General features: G+C 37.4%; 1 protein-coding gene across 19 annotated transcripts in view; it reads right to left on the bottom strand.

Annotated features, from left to right (window-relative positions):
• The window catches only part of PPP1R9A (protein phosphatase 1 regulatory subunit 9A), a 312,061-nt gene that overhangs the window by 75,249 nt on the left and 220,731 nt on the right, over positions 1–16,081 (bottom strand). For all 19 annotated transcript variants that reach the window (XM_049093580.1, XM_049093583.1, XM_049093584.1 and 16 more), the window contains one exon: positions 659–814. In XM_049093580.1, coding sequence (XP_048949537.1) covers positions 659–814 — 156 coding nt within the window. The remainder of the gene's footprint in view (positions 1–658; positions 815–16,081) is intronic.

The following is a 16,081-nucleotide window of genomic DNA, read 5'->3' as shown; positions in this document are numbered from 1 at the left end:
CAGTGGCTGCATCTAATAAAGATCCTGTTCTTGGGAAAAAAACAAAACAAAACAAAAAAAAGGACTCTCTTTTCCTCTTTACCCATGAAAGCCTTCTTTTGGGAGGAAGTTGGATGAAGTTCCTGCTGTTGCCAATCCCCGTGCACCTCACCACCCCTGAGTGGTTCTATTAACTCTGCTCAGAGTTCATTCATTAAGCTTTAATTTCCTCAATTAAACTACTTAGGTATGTCAGTTGATTCCTTTGGGGATCTTGTCTATTTTAGGAGAAGAAAAAAAAAAAAAAAACCTTTCAAAGACATTGCTGCCTTAGAGGAGAGACACTATCATCAAGTCCTCAAAATTCTATAAAACTGAAAACAAAACAAAACAGAACCGTATCATGAAAACTGCACATTTCAGCTACCGCTTGAAAATATATGACTAGACAAGTCATAAGCTATCCCTGTAACAAATAGTAAGTATTTAAAAATTAAGGACTGTGGAATGGAATCTACTTAAATTTCACCCTGAAAGTCCATGAGACTCCAGACAATTTGATATCAAAAGGCTTTCTTTTGAAAACTGGTTCTTCTCAATACATTCTTTTCAAACTAAATGTGTACTTAACAATGAAATGGAAAGGTATTGAGAAATATTTTGGAGATCTGCAACTTACCTCCTTGAACTTGTGACTGAGCTTGCTTGTGTCTAGGTCTGAGGGGGAAAACATGTCCTCATTCTCAGGCAGCTCAAACACCTCAATGGCCATGTCACTGCCAGGAAGAACAGGTCCCACCTCGTCCTCCTCTTCATCTGTGGCATATTCTCCTGTCTGAAAGGAAGGGCATTTCAGAAATCCAGCTGTCCTCACCCCAGGTAGAAGTGAATTACTTGAAAATATTTTATGAAAGAGAAATAAAACATGTCACCAAATGGTGAAGTGTAAGTAGGCTTTGAAGTCAAGCATGCCTCATGCAGCCAAGGTTATAAGCAAATGTTAGTTCAAAGATCCAAAGTGACATGTCTATGCCGTATATCAGTGCATTCCTAAAAATCTAACAGGATCAGTAGTATTTTCACAAGAACAACAAACATTGTTTTCAGTCTAAGTATGTGATGGTTTTACGAAATAGAATTATATTGCTAAGGGAAATAGGTAATTCCTATAAATTCCCACCTCTGTATGAATAAGTCACCCAATACTGAAAGCAGGGAAGATCCAAAGATACAGAGAGTTCGAAAAGACCCTAAAGAAGACTTACACGAAGGTTTTGTAGATGTAACTCTCCTAAATTTTAGAGTGCAATCAGCTCTCTTTTGTTTGTTGACTAATGTGTTGGTTAACTAGGGACCTGAAGATTTCTAACTTACAGCCCACAGAGGTGTACTGCTTTGCCTGCACAAGATTTTGATAAATCTTAGTATTTCTCCAATGTTAAAGAAAAAATCCACCGGACATTCTGGATTTCCAGTTTTTCTTGAGAAAGCCAAAGATCTGGCAACATGCGGATGTTGTGACATGAAAACAACCGGGCCAGTCAGCAGTGGTTGCGTCTTTTGGATGGGTCGCACGCCTTCAGATACCCCACAACTTTTACAACTCCATATTGTTCTATGCTGTTAGCTTCACTCCTTCGCAGTACCCACGGGTCCCTGAAGGTGCGTGAGTTCATGGCCCCTGGGATAAATATTCCTCCATACGACTAACCTCCTTAACATTATTAGAAAGTGGCTCCTCTCTTGGCAGCACTAGGCTATGAGGCTCTAATTCAAAATAATTGTTTGAAATCTATACCTTCCGATATAATTTAAAGATAAATCACTGATTCACAGGGTCAAAAAACAAAGTTCATTTAACGTGTCCCTGTTCTTTCAGGTACTATTATATATGATATATAAGACAGACAGGAATTCATATTCCCTTTAAAAACACTTTCATAAAGTGTGTGGAGTGATCTATTCCTTTGATTACATAGGCTTAGCATCTGCTGTTTTTTCTTTTCGTTCTGAACTATATTCTTCTTGCCAACTGAAATCCTATTTCTTTTACTGTTTTGCATGTGAAGAAAATCTGGTCATTAACCTCAATGTAATAATTCCTTATGTCAGAAAGACCATTATTAAGTTGCCATTCTGATTTCTCCTTTTCAAGTGAAATTATTCTGGATTTCTCCTAGGTCTCATTCTCTGTCATTATCTTTGTGCTTCTGCTTGAACTTCTCTCTCCAAGTCCTCCACACTTGTTTTAAATTGTGGAGCCCAGAAGTAGGCACGATTTCCAGTAGGGAATCTGAAGGCCGTTGGCCAGGATGAAGAAATCGCCTCAGCATCCTTCAGACACTGCTTGCTGACATGAAGGCCATTATCATGAAGACCTTGATTTTGGTGGCATTTGTATCTAGAAGTAAGCTCAGTGTATCTCTGTGTGAAATAGCACTGCAGTACTCGGAACCCCTCCCTGGACTCTTCAGAAACCAGTCTGAAAATGTGTAAACTCTAAACATGCTTCCAAGTGTCTCTGGCATGGTGAGGAGAAGGTAGCTGAGCAGTGAGGGCTGATGATTCTAGGTAGTTTCCACTTGTCGGTATGATTAGATCCTATAAATCATAGAAGAACCCTAATTCCAGATTTGGTATAATTTTTTGTGATATTCTGTAAGTGAAATCACCTCCTATTTACATATATTTTTAGAACCAATAGTTACTTTGTAAATCCCAGTGATGTTAATTAATAGAAATGCAGTAAGGCTGGTTAGGTATGCAATCTTGATACCTTGCTGAAAAGTTTTCGATTAAAGATATTAAACTGGGTGCTTGCTTTTAATCCTAATTACAACTAGCAGCAAAGCCACGCCTTCATTATAAAGGCCCAAACCAGGTATATAATAAAATTTACTTCTACATCATAAATTTGATGAATTTCCTGAATGACCCCATAAAATCTTAAGCTACATTTAAGTCTGATGACAATGTGGTGCATTTTAAACATAACATTGAAATGAACAATTTGATTTCCCTTTCCCAGCTTGAAAATAGGCACTTCTTCACTACGTGTAAGGGAATGAATATAAACATGTGCCTAGAATAGGTCCTGACATATAACAGGATCATAGCAAATATTTTTTAAAAACTATATCCAAGAATGCTTATGGCACTTGCTTGGCAATATCTATAAGCTCCCAAGGAAGTTTTCAATAATATATGTATATTTTTAAAAATGAACTGCAAAGGCATTTGTTAAGAAGGCAGTATTTTTTATTTTTTTAATACTTCTTACAGTGAATAACAGGATTAGGGTGTATACAATATATGTACAATATATGTAGTTCTTCTCTTAGTTCTGGCTTTGTCATTCATTTTAGTTATCAAAATTACACTCATCAATATAAGATATTAATAATTCTTGGTCTTGATTCAGTAGTTTTGTTTTTTTACTTTACCAATCTCCTCTCCTCAATAACCAAATTATCTGTAATTCTCCTGAAATTCTTTTTATCTTTCATTTCATCTCTCCACTTACTAATTTTTTTTTCTAATTAGTTTTATAAGTATACTAAGGTCAAGATATGTCTTTTAGTGTCTTGATTCTACTTAGTACTTATTAGAGGTTCTGGATAGGGTGTTTAAAAACTATCATGCCCAGGTGCCTGGGTGGCATAGTCAGTTAAGCATCGGACTTTTGGCTTTGGCTCAGGTCATGATCTCAACCCCTCAGGGTTGTGGGATTGAGCCCCAGGTCAGGCTCTGTGCTCAGCAGGGAGTCTACTTGAGATTCTCTCCCTCTGCCCCTCTCCACCATGCTTTCTGTCTTTAAAATAAACAAATATTCAATAAAAATAAAATTAAAACTATCATGCCAAGTGGAATTTTAAAAAACAAAAAAATGAGTAAGGGGAATAAAGAGAGAGAGAGAGCAAACCAAGAAACAGACTCTTAACTACAGAGAACAAAGCAACAGTTACAGAGGGGAGATGGGCAGAAGGATGGGGGAAATAGGTGATGGAGACTAAGCATTGCACTTGTAATGAGCAATGGGTATTGTATGGAGTGCTGAATCACTATATTGTACACCTAAGCTAATATTATATGTTAACTGGAATTTAAATAAAAACTTAAAAAAACCAGGATCCCTGGGTGGCGCAGCGGTTTGGCGCCTGCCTTTGGCCCAGGGCGCGATCCTGGAGACCCGAGATCGAATCCCACGTCGGGCTCCTGGTGCATGGAGCCTGCTTCTCCCTCTGCCTGTGTCTCTGCCTCTCTCTCTCTCTCTGTGTGACTATCATAAATAAATAAAAAAAAATTAAAAAAAAGATTAAAGCTTTTAAAAAAAAAACTTAAAAAAACCTATCTTGCCATTCTCTCTTGCTGATCCACTCCCAACATAAACAGGCTTTATGATAAAGGATGCATTTACTACAGAACCTCATTAACATCTAGAAGCTAAAAAGTTACATTTAGTAGACTAAGAATAATGTGTTCTGATTGTCTCATCTTTATTGAAAATGGACACCACTTTTAGGGTTAATATGAAAATAAATTACATGGAATGATAGGTAGGCAGAATTTCATAAACCTCACAACTAGACTGGATTGAATCTGACATTTATATAGGGAGGTGGACAATACTGCATCAAAAAAAAGTCTCACAACAAAGTATTTACATTGGCATCCATTTCCTTCTCCTAATTTCTGGCCAGATTCAGTATCTTTCAAGTAAACAGAAAAATCTTTTGTCCCAACCTGAAAATCCATTTTAATTGTTCTTAATGTAAGAACTGACAGAGATAGTAAGGGTTCCTTTTCACAACTCATCTACCTTCTTGATTAATATCTTAGACTTTTTTTTAATTTTTTTTTTTTTTTATTTATGATAGGCACACAGTGAGAGAGAGAGAGACAGAGAGAGGCAGAGACACAGGCAGAGGGAGAAGCAGGCTCCATGCACGGGGAGCCCGACGTGGGATTCGATCCCGGGTCTCCAGGATCGCGCCCTGGGCCAAAGGCAGGCGCTAAACCGCTGCGCCACCCAGGGATCCCTATCTTAGACTTTTTTATTGCTTACCCAAGGGTGCAAAAAAATGAACAGCCATTCTTTTGTAACTGTACCCAACACTGTGTTTCTTGAAGACTGTGTGATATAGGTATTACTATTCCATTGTACTTAGAGGAAACTGAGACTCAAAGACTTTACCCAGCATCAGACAATTAGTTATGTTGTTGGAGCTAACATATTCCGAAGCTCATTCTCTTTCTTCTATGCTACGCTGCTTGCAGTCTATAGAAAGTAAAGCTTTACAGGATAAAAAATGGGAATACATTCCTTTCATATTTCCCTAACCAAAAATGCTGTTGGGTAATCTTGTTGTGTTGAAATTCACCTTCCACATCTTTGAACATTTTCATTCAATTCACTCTGAAGATTTGCACCTGTCTCTAGAGAGCTGCAAAGTTCTTGCCCTCTTTTTTTCTCTCATAAGGTGCTCACCCTGGGCAAGTGCATAGAAGTCTCCTTCAAAAGATTTGGCTTACGGGTCTGCTGACTGATGTTTCATGCACTCTTTCTCATATAAACCAGAACCATAGCATACAGTCTATAGAATTGCTGCAGTCTTAAAATGGATGGAAAAGATACTTGCAAAGCAAAATGAGTACAAAATTCCTCTAGACGTTTATGGTTGGTCTCTTTTATGTTTCCTTTGCACATCTAATTTTCTTAAGCTACCAATCTTTACTTTACTGACTCTTTCCAAACCATTTCATCTCCTTTACATGGACACAATTTATTTCATACTCATATTATATTAGAGCACTTAGTATTTTATTAAAATACATGATTACAACAATAATTAGGTATAGCTGACAGATTCTGCCTCTTAGTAAATATCTAACTTTTGACTGGTAGGAGCAAAAGCATATAGACATTTTTGAGCTTTGAGCACTCAAGAGAGCTGAAGATCTAATTTTAGATTTTATGGAAGGGATGGGACATTATCTGTTATATTGATGAGGTGGTTCATCAGAGACCAAGTAAACAATCATGATTTTGAAGCCTATAGCTTCCAGATTTAAGTTCCAATTTCCTCATCTATAAAGTGAGGATAAAAATAGCTCCTTAGTATATATAATAAAGTTGTCATGAGATTAAGTTAGACGGAGTCTGTAATGTGTTGAATACAAGGTATGGCACATGGCAGGCATTCAAAACAAGCAATCGCTGCCGCTGCTGGTCGTGGTGCTAATCCCACAACAGCAACATACACTAAAGCATCTCCAAAATTGAATCTCATAACCAGACATTTGCTAAATTTTGGTCTCATAAATATAATGTCCTAGAAGCCCCATCACATGAATCTTTTATAAGCAAACTGGTCATTTCTGAAGTAAAATTTTTCTTTTCCCTAAACCTGCTCCTCTTCTTATACTCCCAGTTTTGGAGGCATCAGCCCAAGACGAAGAAAACTTTCAGACCTCTGTTGTCTTCACTTACTGGGCCCCATCCTGCCCCAGTAATCCAAGATGAAGATCCATCTACTCAGCTCATTCTATGAAGTTGCTGCCCAAAGACTCTTTTAATCCATTCATTTATGTTTCTGCTATATCCTTATATCACTCATAAAACTTGGCTCTTTGATATCTGCCTCCTATCAACCATTTTCAACCGTAAGCTCCTTGAAAGTGCCAGGTATGATTTATATCTATAATCCCAGTGTGGCAGCACACTGCTTGGCATATAGTAGGCACTAAACAAATGTTTGCTGAATAAATTAATACAGTTTTAGCCACATCTGCACAGCACAGCAGAGCCCTGATTTTCCTGTTAATTCTCAGCTTTCAAATAAGAAATATAGTGAAGCACAGCTGCAGCTGGAGCCCAAATGACCCTTTTGGGGATTTTCTCTTGTTGTTAGGTTCAACCATTAGCAGTAATTTCTGCTGTAGCAATGTTTGCTCTGGTAAATTCCGGGAAACTAAATGGTGCTAATCATAAAAATAGCCTTGATTATGCAGTTTTTGTTGGAATTTGTTTACTGGATTTGAATTTGGTTATATATATTTTCAGACTCAGTTCTGTTAGAGAATAGAAGAGAGTTGCTTTTTCTCTGGAGGAGAAAGACCTCAAACTAACACTTTAATGTTTAAAATTCCTAAATCTGTGCCAGCCATCCAGATGGCTTTCAGCAAAAGCATCCCCTTCTCTGCAAAGGCATCTCTCTTTCATTTTCTGTCAGTTGACTCTGTGTGTCCTACTTTTGTAATGTTAGGCCACTTAGTCTCTTTGCTCATCTATAGAATGGGAATAACAGCATCTTATTCCTAAGGTTGTTGGGAGAATTTCCAGTAGTGAGATCTTCAAAGTATTCATCACAGTGCTTAGAATATGATAAAAGACTAGATGACTTGATGACTATGATAATTTTCACTATCCCTGGCTTCTCCAGGGCAACACCAGCAAAAAAAGCATGGGTTTTGGTGACAGAGAGACCAGGCCCCAGAAAAGAAAAAACAATTTCACAGTTGCACAAGAGCAGGCAAACCATTTAGCTTACATCTTTTGTGGTCCCTTCTTCTATTAAATGGCCCCAAAGATACCAATCTTATAGTACATTGAGAGGATTTAAAGAGATAAAGTATGTAAAACATCCATATGATGCCTGGACCAAGATATATACTCATTTCTCAAACCATTCAAAATTTTCTTGCCAATAATCTTTGTTCTAAGAATGTTTTTTGATATTTCACTTCATTCTACGGTCTAGCTACTAGAGCAAGAAACATCTACCATCTATACCTATGTTACTGATATAGCCTTCCATGTTCCCTGCTTTCAAGCATCCAGTTCTTCAGATAATTGGTACTATCACTGGCAAATTATTTTTCCTAAGATTCCAACTAGATAGATTGAAGATGTGTCTATAAAATTTTTTCTAACAACTCAAACTCATCTTTTCACTTCTTAAAATTTTCTAGCACTTGTGGTAGACAGTTTATAAATTAGCCTTTGATTTTACAGTATTTTAATGCCTCCATTAGTCTTTTTTCTTCACCCCTTCTTTTTAGAAAGTATACTCCTGAAAAGCAGGGACTCTGTTTCCCACCATGGTAGGCAAGCTCTAAAATGACCCCTAAGGATCCTTCTTCCTGGGTAATCTATACTTTTCTATAATCCATTTCCCTTTGGATGTGGGCTTCTAACAACAAGAATACAACAAAAGTGATGGGATGTCTGTTCTGGGATTAGTTTACAAAAAGACTATGGCTTGCATCTTTTTTGTCCTCTTAGCATGTCTCTACCAAGATACCTACATCATACTGAACTGATGTTTCTGGCCAACAGTCAGCAAGGACCTGAGGCATGCTAACAGTCACATGAAGAGCTTGGAAGTGTATCTTCCGTGTCCTGCCAACAGCTGCAAATGAATTGGAAGCAGATCTTCCCCCAGTTGAGCACTCAGATGACTGTAGCTCTGGCGGACACCTTATTTGCAGCAATGGGACAAATCTTGAGTCAGAGGCATCCAGTTAAATGGACCCAGACAGAGATACTGTAATGTATAAATGTTTCTTATTTTAAGTTGCTACATTGTGGTGGTAATTTGTTATGGAGCAACAGAAAGGGGGAACTGCCATAACAAACACAGAAAAATGAGGAAGTGGCTTTGGAAATAGGCAGTGAAGGACGGCTGGGAGGATTCTGAAGAGTATGCTAAAGCAGGCCTAAATTGCCTTGAACACACTGTAAGTGGAAATCCGGAGTTGGGGGGGGGGAGTTCTTGTGTAGTGCCAGAAAACTCAGCAATATTATCACCGTTTATAAGGAGAAAGTTGGAAACATTCCTAGTGAATGGAGTGATCTAGCTAAGTAGGTTTCCAAACAAGTGTTGAAGGTGCTGCCCGATTTCTTCTTGCTGCTAATGGTAAAAATGTGACCAAAGAGAGAAATTGAAAGGACCATTAAACAGAAAGGAACTAAGACTTGATGGTTTTGAACATCTTGATTCTAAAAATAAGAAATAGTTTCCAAACAAAGTTCAAAGCCAGGGTACTGCCAGGAGAATAGGTCTAAAAATGAAGCAGAAGGTGGAACTAACATCTTTTGTTAAGAATTCTGAACTTAGGTATGGAGGTTCCTCAAAAAATTAAAAACAGAAATTCTATTCCTGGGTATTTACCCAAAAAATAAGAAAACACTAATTAAAAATGATATATGCACCCCTATGTTTACTGCAGCATTATTTACAATAGTCAAGATATGGAGCAACTTGTGTCCATTAATAGATGAATAGATAAATAAGTTGTTATATATATATATATATATATAAAATGAAATATTACTCATTCATAAAAAAGAATGAGGTCTTGCCATTTGAGACAACATGAATGGACCTAGGGGATATTACGTTAAATGAAATCCATCAGAGAAAGACAAGTACCATATAATTTCACTTATATGTAGAGTCCAAGAGACAAAAGTGATGAGCAAACAAACAAGCAGAAACAGATCCATAAAAACAAATAACAAACTGATGATTGCCAGAGTGAGGGAGGTAGGGAGATGGGAAAAATAGGTAAATGAGAGTAGAAAACATAGCTTTCAGTTATGGAATGAATAAATCACAGGAATAAAAGGTACAGAATAAGGAATATAGTCATTGGTACTGTAATAATGTTGTATGGTGGCAGATGGTGGTTACACTTGTGGTGAGCATAGCAATATGTATAAACTTGTCATATCACTGTGTCATACAACTGAAACTAATGCAGCATTGTGTGCCAACTATATTCAAATAAAAAAGAACTGAGAAATAGTTACATGTACTATAATCTATAATATTCAATTACTGAAGCAATTTTCAATTACAATTTCTTAAATTTTATTTTCTAGGAATAATCCTAATCATCTCAACCTCTATAATCCTTCCCCATTCCAACTATTTTACTGTATTGAATTTGTTGGTGAGTATTCAAATACCAAATATTTTTTTAAAAGATAGTTTCATTTTCTTTCTTCCTTAGAAAAAAGTCTCTTAAAATAGTTGTTTCTAACTATAATTACATTGAGAAACATGAACCATAAACCCCCCCAAAAAGGAATTCTGAACTGAAGGAACTCATATTTTTTTATAATGGGTAATAAGCAAGTCTGTTATGTGCCCTATAGAGAGACACTCCTCTATTTTCCAAGACTGTTCATTATACAAACATCATTAAAAAGGTAATCTGAAAGAAAGGCATGAGTGCCTCTTGTAGAGAAGTCAGAGACCTACGGAGGAACTGTCTCCCAATGATATCTGCTGTTGTTTCTATACCATTTTGGCTTCTGGTGAATTTTCCTATTAGTATGACTTTCCCTCATCAGTGTGACTGCAGTGGCTAGGACCAAGTCTATTTCATATAATTATGACTATTAAATGAACTCCAAGCAACAGAATGAGTAACTTGCAGTAACTGAGATCAACCATATTCCCCAGGCTTTCAGATGTGACTGGCTAAATAAATCCCGTAAACCATCAGGTCTACCTTAGAAATTCAGGTAGCTTTCTCCTCAAGTTTATTTATTCCAGTTGGCCTAAGGTATTAATTCAGATATGGCAAGAATCAGGGATTGCACAGGCTTGGTGTTGGCCCACAAGAAGAATATCTATGATTCAGACAATTCTATCACCTATAACAACCCTGGCCGGTGAGTTGAGGTTGATCTGAATGCCTTCCAGGACTGGTATCCCTGATCACATCAATCTAAAGTCAGGAACAAATTTTGTACCACCTTATCCAATTAAATGAGTCCAACCCTAAGAATAATTGCCTGCACAATGCATATAAAAAATAAGTCAACTATCACTTAGGAAAGCAGTTGACCAAGTAATTGATGAGTAATGATGACCAAACAGTTAAGTCACTTACATCAGCTTAAGAGTCAGTAACAAGGTTCATCAAGAGGGATACTGCTCAGACCTATAGGAATGGCCTTGAGTTATGCCCAGTGAGCAAGATGATGACGTCATTTTTGCATCTGTATATATAGCTGGTGCTGAGTTTGGAAAGTCTAGTAGCTTTGGATAGCTTAGCTGATGAATCAGTGAATCAAGCCCAGGCATTTATGGAAACCTTTATGAATTTTAAGTCTCACTGAGCCAGTGGCCTTGTTTCAAGAGGTAGAATATCAGATAAAGTTTTCACAAAATGGAAAGCTGCTACTTGTTCATGTAAATCTAAGATGCTGCTGCTGGGCCAGGTTGGTGGTAGCTTTCTTATAGTTACCATTTCCATTTGACAAGCAAGGTTTGTTGGGCCCTTTTAACCTTATTGGTCTGTTGAGTTCAAGTTGACCCATCTCAAACTGAGAATATTAGACCACAGAGTCATAAAGCTTCCACTGGTCATTCAGTTTAAGTTCCATTAAGAACTTAGTAGAAAGTTAATAGCTGCCTTTCTTCTTCTTTTTTTGGTTGCTGCATCAGACATGCAGTTATGTTATGTTGGGAAATGGCCCAAGCAGTCTGGCAGCCATTATGTGTTTAGATAAGCTGTGATTTCTCCTTCTTTTTCTAGGATTCTATATTGTTTCTGCTGACCCACATGGGAGAAACAGGGAAAGTGTTTTCTTTCTCGTCCTACTATTACTGTCCTAACATGTGGCAATCCCTGAATGACAGATTCTCCACTGGCACTAATGCAACAAAGAAGGGCAGGTGTATATCATCACATCAATAACATTACACAACGAGCAGTGAAGCCATAACAGTATTATGTTGCATCTGCCCAAACGTTCCTTTCAAAAGGCCATTTTGCTTCCCTTCTCACTGTGAACCCTGCCCAAACCACATCAGTAGAATGTGGGCATCTTTCCTCACTACGTGACCAGGTGACATGGTGATTTGTGAGCCAGTATCCATACAACCATGAAGTTGAGTGCCTCCCCTCCCAAAGTTCCCCAGTGTACTTAAGGGGTTCTTATAGTATCTTGTCTCTCTGGAGGACAAAGGAGATCTCATCCTGACCCCTAGTCACCTTCCTCCTCATAGCAGCTGAGTTCAGAGTAGAGAGAGGAGGCCTCAAGGGGTGTAGAGGCAGAAGGCAGCCCTGTACCAGTAACAAAGTGCATTTATTTTCAGTTTTGAGAAATGCAGTGGTTACCTGTGTTTTAATCAAACTTCGAGTATCTACCACCTAAGGCACTATATATAAGGTGTTGTCATTACTGACACAACCAAGTTAGCTTTGGAGAGCCTTTGACCCAGCAGCCACTGGCTTGACTCCCACAACAGGAACTGATTAGAACTTAAACAGGAACTGATTAGAACATAAAGGATGGGGAAGTTTTCCAAGATGGTAAGGCTAACTGTAGCAATTTAGCTAGACTGATGTAGGACACTTTCTCATTCTCTAGCAGGGTACTTTCATTGGCACTGTAGGGGAGTTGGGACCCTACTACCCATCAATGGTTTCCCACAGGAGTTTGTCTATCTCAAAGGACTCTTGCTGACAGGGCCGATATTCCTTTGTAGCAGACAAGACACACCACAAAAAACTTTCTGAGGTTTTGCTGTCTGAATGACTACAGCTAGCATGATAAACTAGGAGAGGTTGAGTCAAAGACCATCCAACGGTTGCTATTTCTCTAAAACTAGCATTATATGCCTTGGAGATAACTAGCATTATCTCCACAGTAAACTCACTAAAGTTCCGCCAGGCTTCTGATTATGCCAATTACAAATTCCTTCCCTTCAAGGTAGGTGCCAGTGTGTTTCTCTATGACTGTGACAAGGTCAGAACATTCTTTTAACCCAGAATGGGTCTTTGTACTAGTTGATTTAATCTATCATATCTTTGTGTTGATTCCCTAAACTCCAATTTCCAAAGAGTGATGAGAAGAGGGCCAGGTGATACCTGCACAAGCAGGCCTGTCCAGAGGGGACCCAAGAGCTTAGGTAACCTGCATCTTTTATAGCAGGTAACATTACCACCTTCGCTGAGGGGAAGACTATCTCTATCTTCCAAGACTGTTCACTACACAAACATCTTGTAGCCCAGAACAAAGGGCAGCCAGTGCCTCAGAAATTTGAGAGCCTCATGGAGAACTGTTTCCTAATTATTTTTAATAGGGAAAAAGTCTAGCAATTCAGCTGATTTTTAAAGTCGCTGCAATATTTTTCAAATCCCTGCAATATTTTTCAAATTACCTTTTCAAAGACTGTCCAAATAGTATTCCTTTCCACATATTTTGCCTGCAGGTAAACCGGTCTTTCTATTTCTTGAACACACCAATATTGACCCACATCTAGGTTACAGAAAACAAACAAATAAAAACAACAAAAAATTCTTGGAAAAAAAAATCAAAACCCCAAATCTAAATTCATACTTTTATTTTGTATGTCCTTAGTTGTGATGATGCTTTCACACTCTGGTTATTTGGCCTTTTGATGGGTTGCCCTGAAAATGCTTTAAATTCTTTACCATATATATTTATTGTTTCCAAAACAGAATAGCAAGCTTCTCGGAAGTATGAAGTACATTTTCCCATGACTCAATATTCCAAATTCAATTCCTCTTAACAAATGCTACCTACTCACTAGGACATAAATGCCACTGTCTTTAAGTCCCTGATAAATATATTCTATATGAGAAGGGAACTAAAGATCCTTATTTTTCCCACTGAGATCCAGAACTAAACAGTCAACAGACCAAAGTAGACCTCTGTAATTCAAATGTCACACTGCAATTTCAAATTGGCAGCCTTCCTTGAGTTTCGTTCTACTTGCCAATGAAACAATGAAGCACTTATTCTGATGCCAGGAGAACTGTGGGAAGAGACCAAGAGATTTGTATTTCCCTGAATGTTTAATCTGCAGAAGAGAATAACTATAGGGGACCAAAGTGGCACATGTTATTATTGTTTTAATAATTTTATAATTATACAATGAATTGAATCTTGGAAAATATGGTGTGTACATATACAAATTGACTCACATGATTGCAAAAATGCTAACAGGTCATCAGATAGAACCTGAAGTTACAGCTATAGAATTTATAGTAAACAAAAAGGTAAAACCAATATAAACATCACTGATGGTATTTCTATGGATTATCTATGAATTAATGATAAATATAAAGATAATAATAAATATATAATATAAATATAATGATAAATAAAATGATAAATTACAATTTCCTTTGAGGGAGAATAATTCTACTCCTTTCCTCGTGGCCATCTGATGGTTCACAGCAGTAATTCTTTCTTACAAAGTCTCTGCAATACCAGGACTCAAAGGTCAGTTTTCCTGGCATCTTTAAGCTGGATAACTCCAGCTCTGATCATGTCTCACTCCTTCCCCAAAACTCCCCAAATCCTAGGCCTCATACAATGCATATTCTGTCTTATTAGGTCTGCGGCTGGATGGAGAAATTTGTAACTTTAAAGAAGTACCATGAGATTGTCACATTGAGGCAAGTTTGAGACATAGAGTCTGAAAGCCATTTCATCAGTCTTGGAGAGCAAGACTAGGTAATTGCCAATTTTTTATCCATATAACTGCTAAATATAAGAACTGTACATGGAAGATTTTAATTTGTTCATTAAATATTGAGTTGACAGAAAGAGTATTTTTAAAACATATAGATACTATGCGAATAATGATATAACCAACTACCAATGAACAACCTAGTTCAAGAAAAGGAGAGTATTACGACATTTTAATAGTCCTCTGTGTATGCGCTCCTGATTTGATTTCAGGTGCTTCCCTTTAAAATAATCTTGCTGAATTTTATTATTTTTGGTTTTACTTTAGTTCTATCATATTTATGTAGAGCAAAACAATGTATCATTTATTTGTAATGGTTTTAAGACTCATATGAGTGGAATCATATTGCTTATATACTCCTGTGCCTTTTTTGTCTTATTTATTTTTAAAGATTTTATTTATTTATTAATGACAGAGAGAAAGAGAGAGAGAGAGAGAGGCAGAGACACAGGCAGAGGGAGAAGCAGGCTCCACGCAGGGAGCCGGACATGGGACTCGATCCCAGGTCTCCAGGACCACACCCCAGGCCGAAGGCAGCGCCAAACTGCTGGGCCACCAGGGCTGCCCAACTTTTTTTTTTGTTTTAAATGGGATGTTCCTGGGATTCCACCACTTGTTGTGGGTTGCTAAAACAACTGTATATTATTCCACTCTGAATGCACTACAATAAATTTACCCATTTTCTTGTTGATAGAGACATCAGTTGTGTCAAATTTTTTTCATTTACAAGAAAAATATCACAACATGTCTTATAGCTCATGTATATAAGAGGTTTACTGTTTAGTAAAGAATATAACTGTTGAGATGACTTTACTAGATCATATCAAATTGTTTTTCAAAGTAGATGGACCAATTAATATATCCTAAGAGCAGAGAATAATAGATCCTTTTACTCTACATCCTCACCAAAATTTAAAATATCCAATTCAAATCAATTTGGTAAATATCAAATGGTATTTCATTTTAGTTTTTAATTTTCACATCCTGATTGCTAATATATTTGGGCATCTTTTCATATGTTCATCAGTCACGGAGGTTCCTCTTCTTTGACATGAGCATTAAAGCCAATGGCCCTCTTTATATTCTTTTCATATTGGCTAATAGAAGTACTTTTTATATAATCCTCTTTCGGTTATTTCTTTTTCTTTTTTAAAAGATTTTATTTTATTTATTTTATTTACTCATGAGAGACAGAGAGGCAGAGACATAGGCAGAGGGAGAAGCAGGCTCCCTGTAGGGAGCCTGACACGGAACTCAATCCTGGACCCTGGGATCAGGACCTGAGCCAAAGGAACAGACACTCAACCACTGAGCCACCCAGGCATCCCAGTTATTTCTTTTTCAAATATTTTCTTCCAGCTTCTGGTTTGCCTTTTTGCTTTCATAAAGGTATTCTTCAGATGAACAGACGTTCTTAATTTTTAATGTAGTCAATTTTCTCAATACTATCCTTTATGGTTTTGCTTTCTTAGGTGTTTCATGTAGCAAAACCATTTCTTATACTGAGGTCATAAAGATATTTTTCTATGGTGTCTTCTAAATTTTAGAGTTCTTCTTTTTTGCATCTGAGTGCACTTGGA

The sequence above is a fragment of the Canis lupus genome, chromosome 14 (genome assembly GCF_003254725.2).
Source record: "Canis lupus dingo isolate Sandy chromosome 14, ASM325472v2, whole genome shotgun sequence".
NCBI classification, from domain to species: domain Eukaryota; kingdom Metazoa; phylum Chordata; class Mammalia; order Carnivora; family Canidae; genus Canis; species Canis lupus.
Note: the sequence above shows the minus strand (reverse complement) of the source record. Positions and strands in the feature narration are given on the sequence as shown.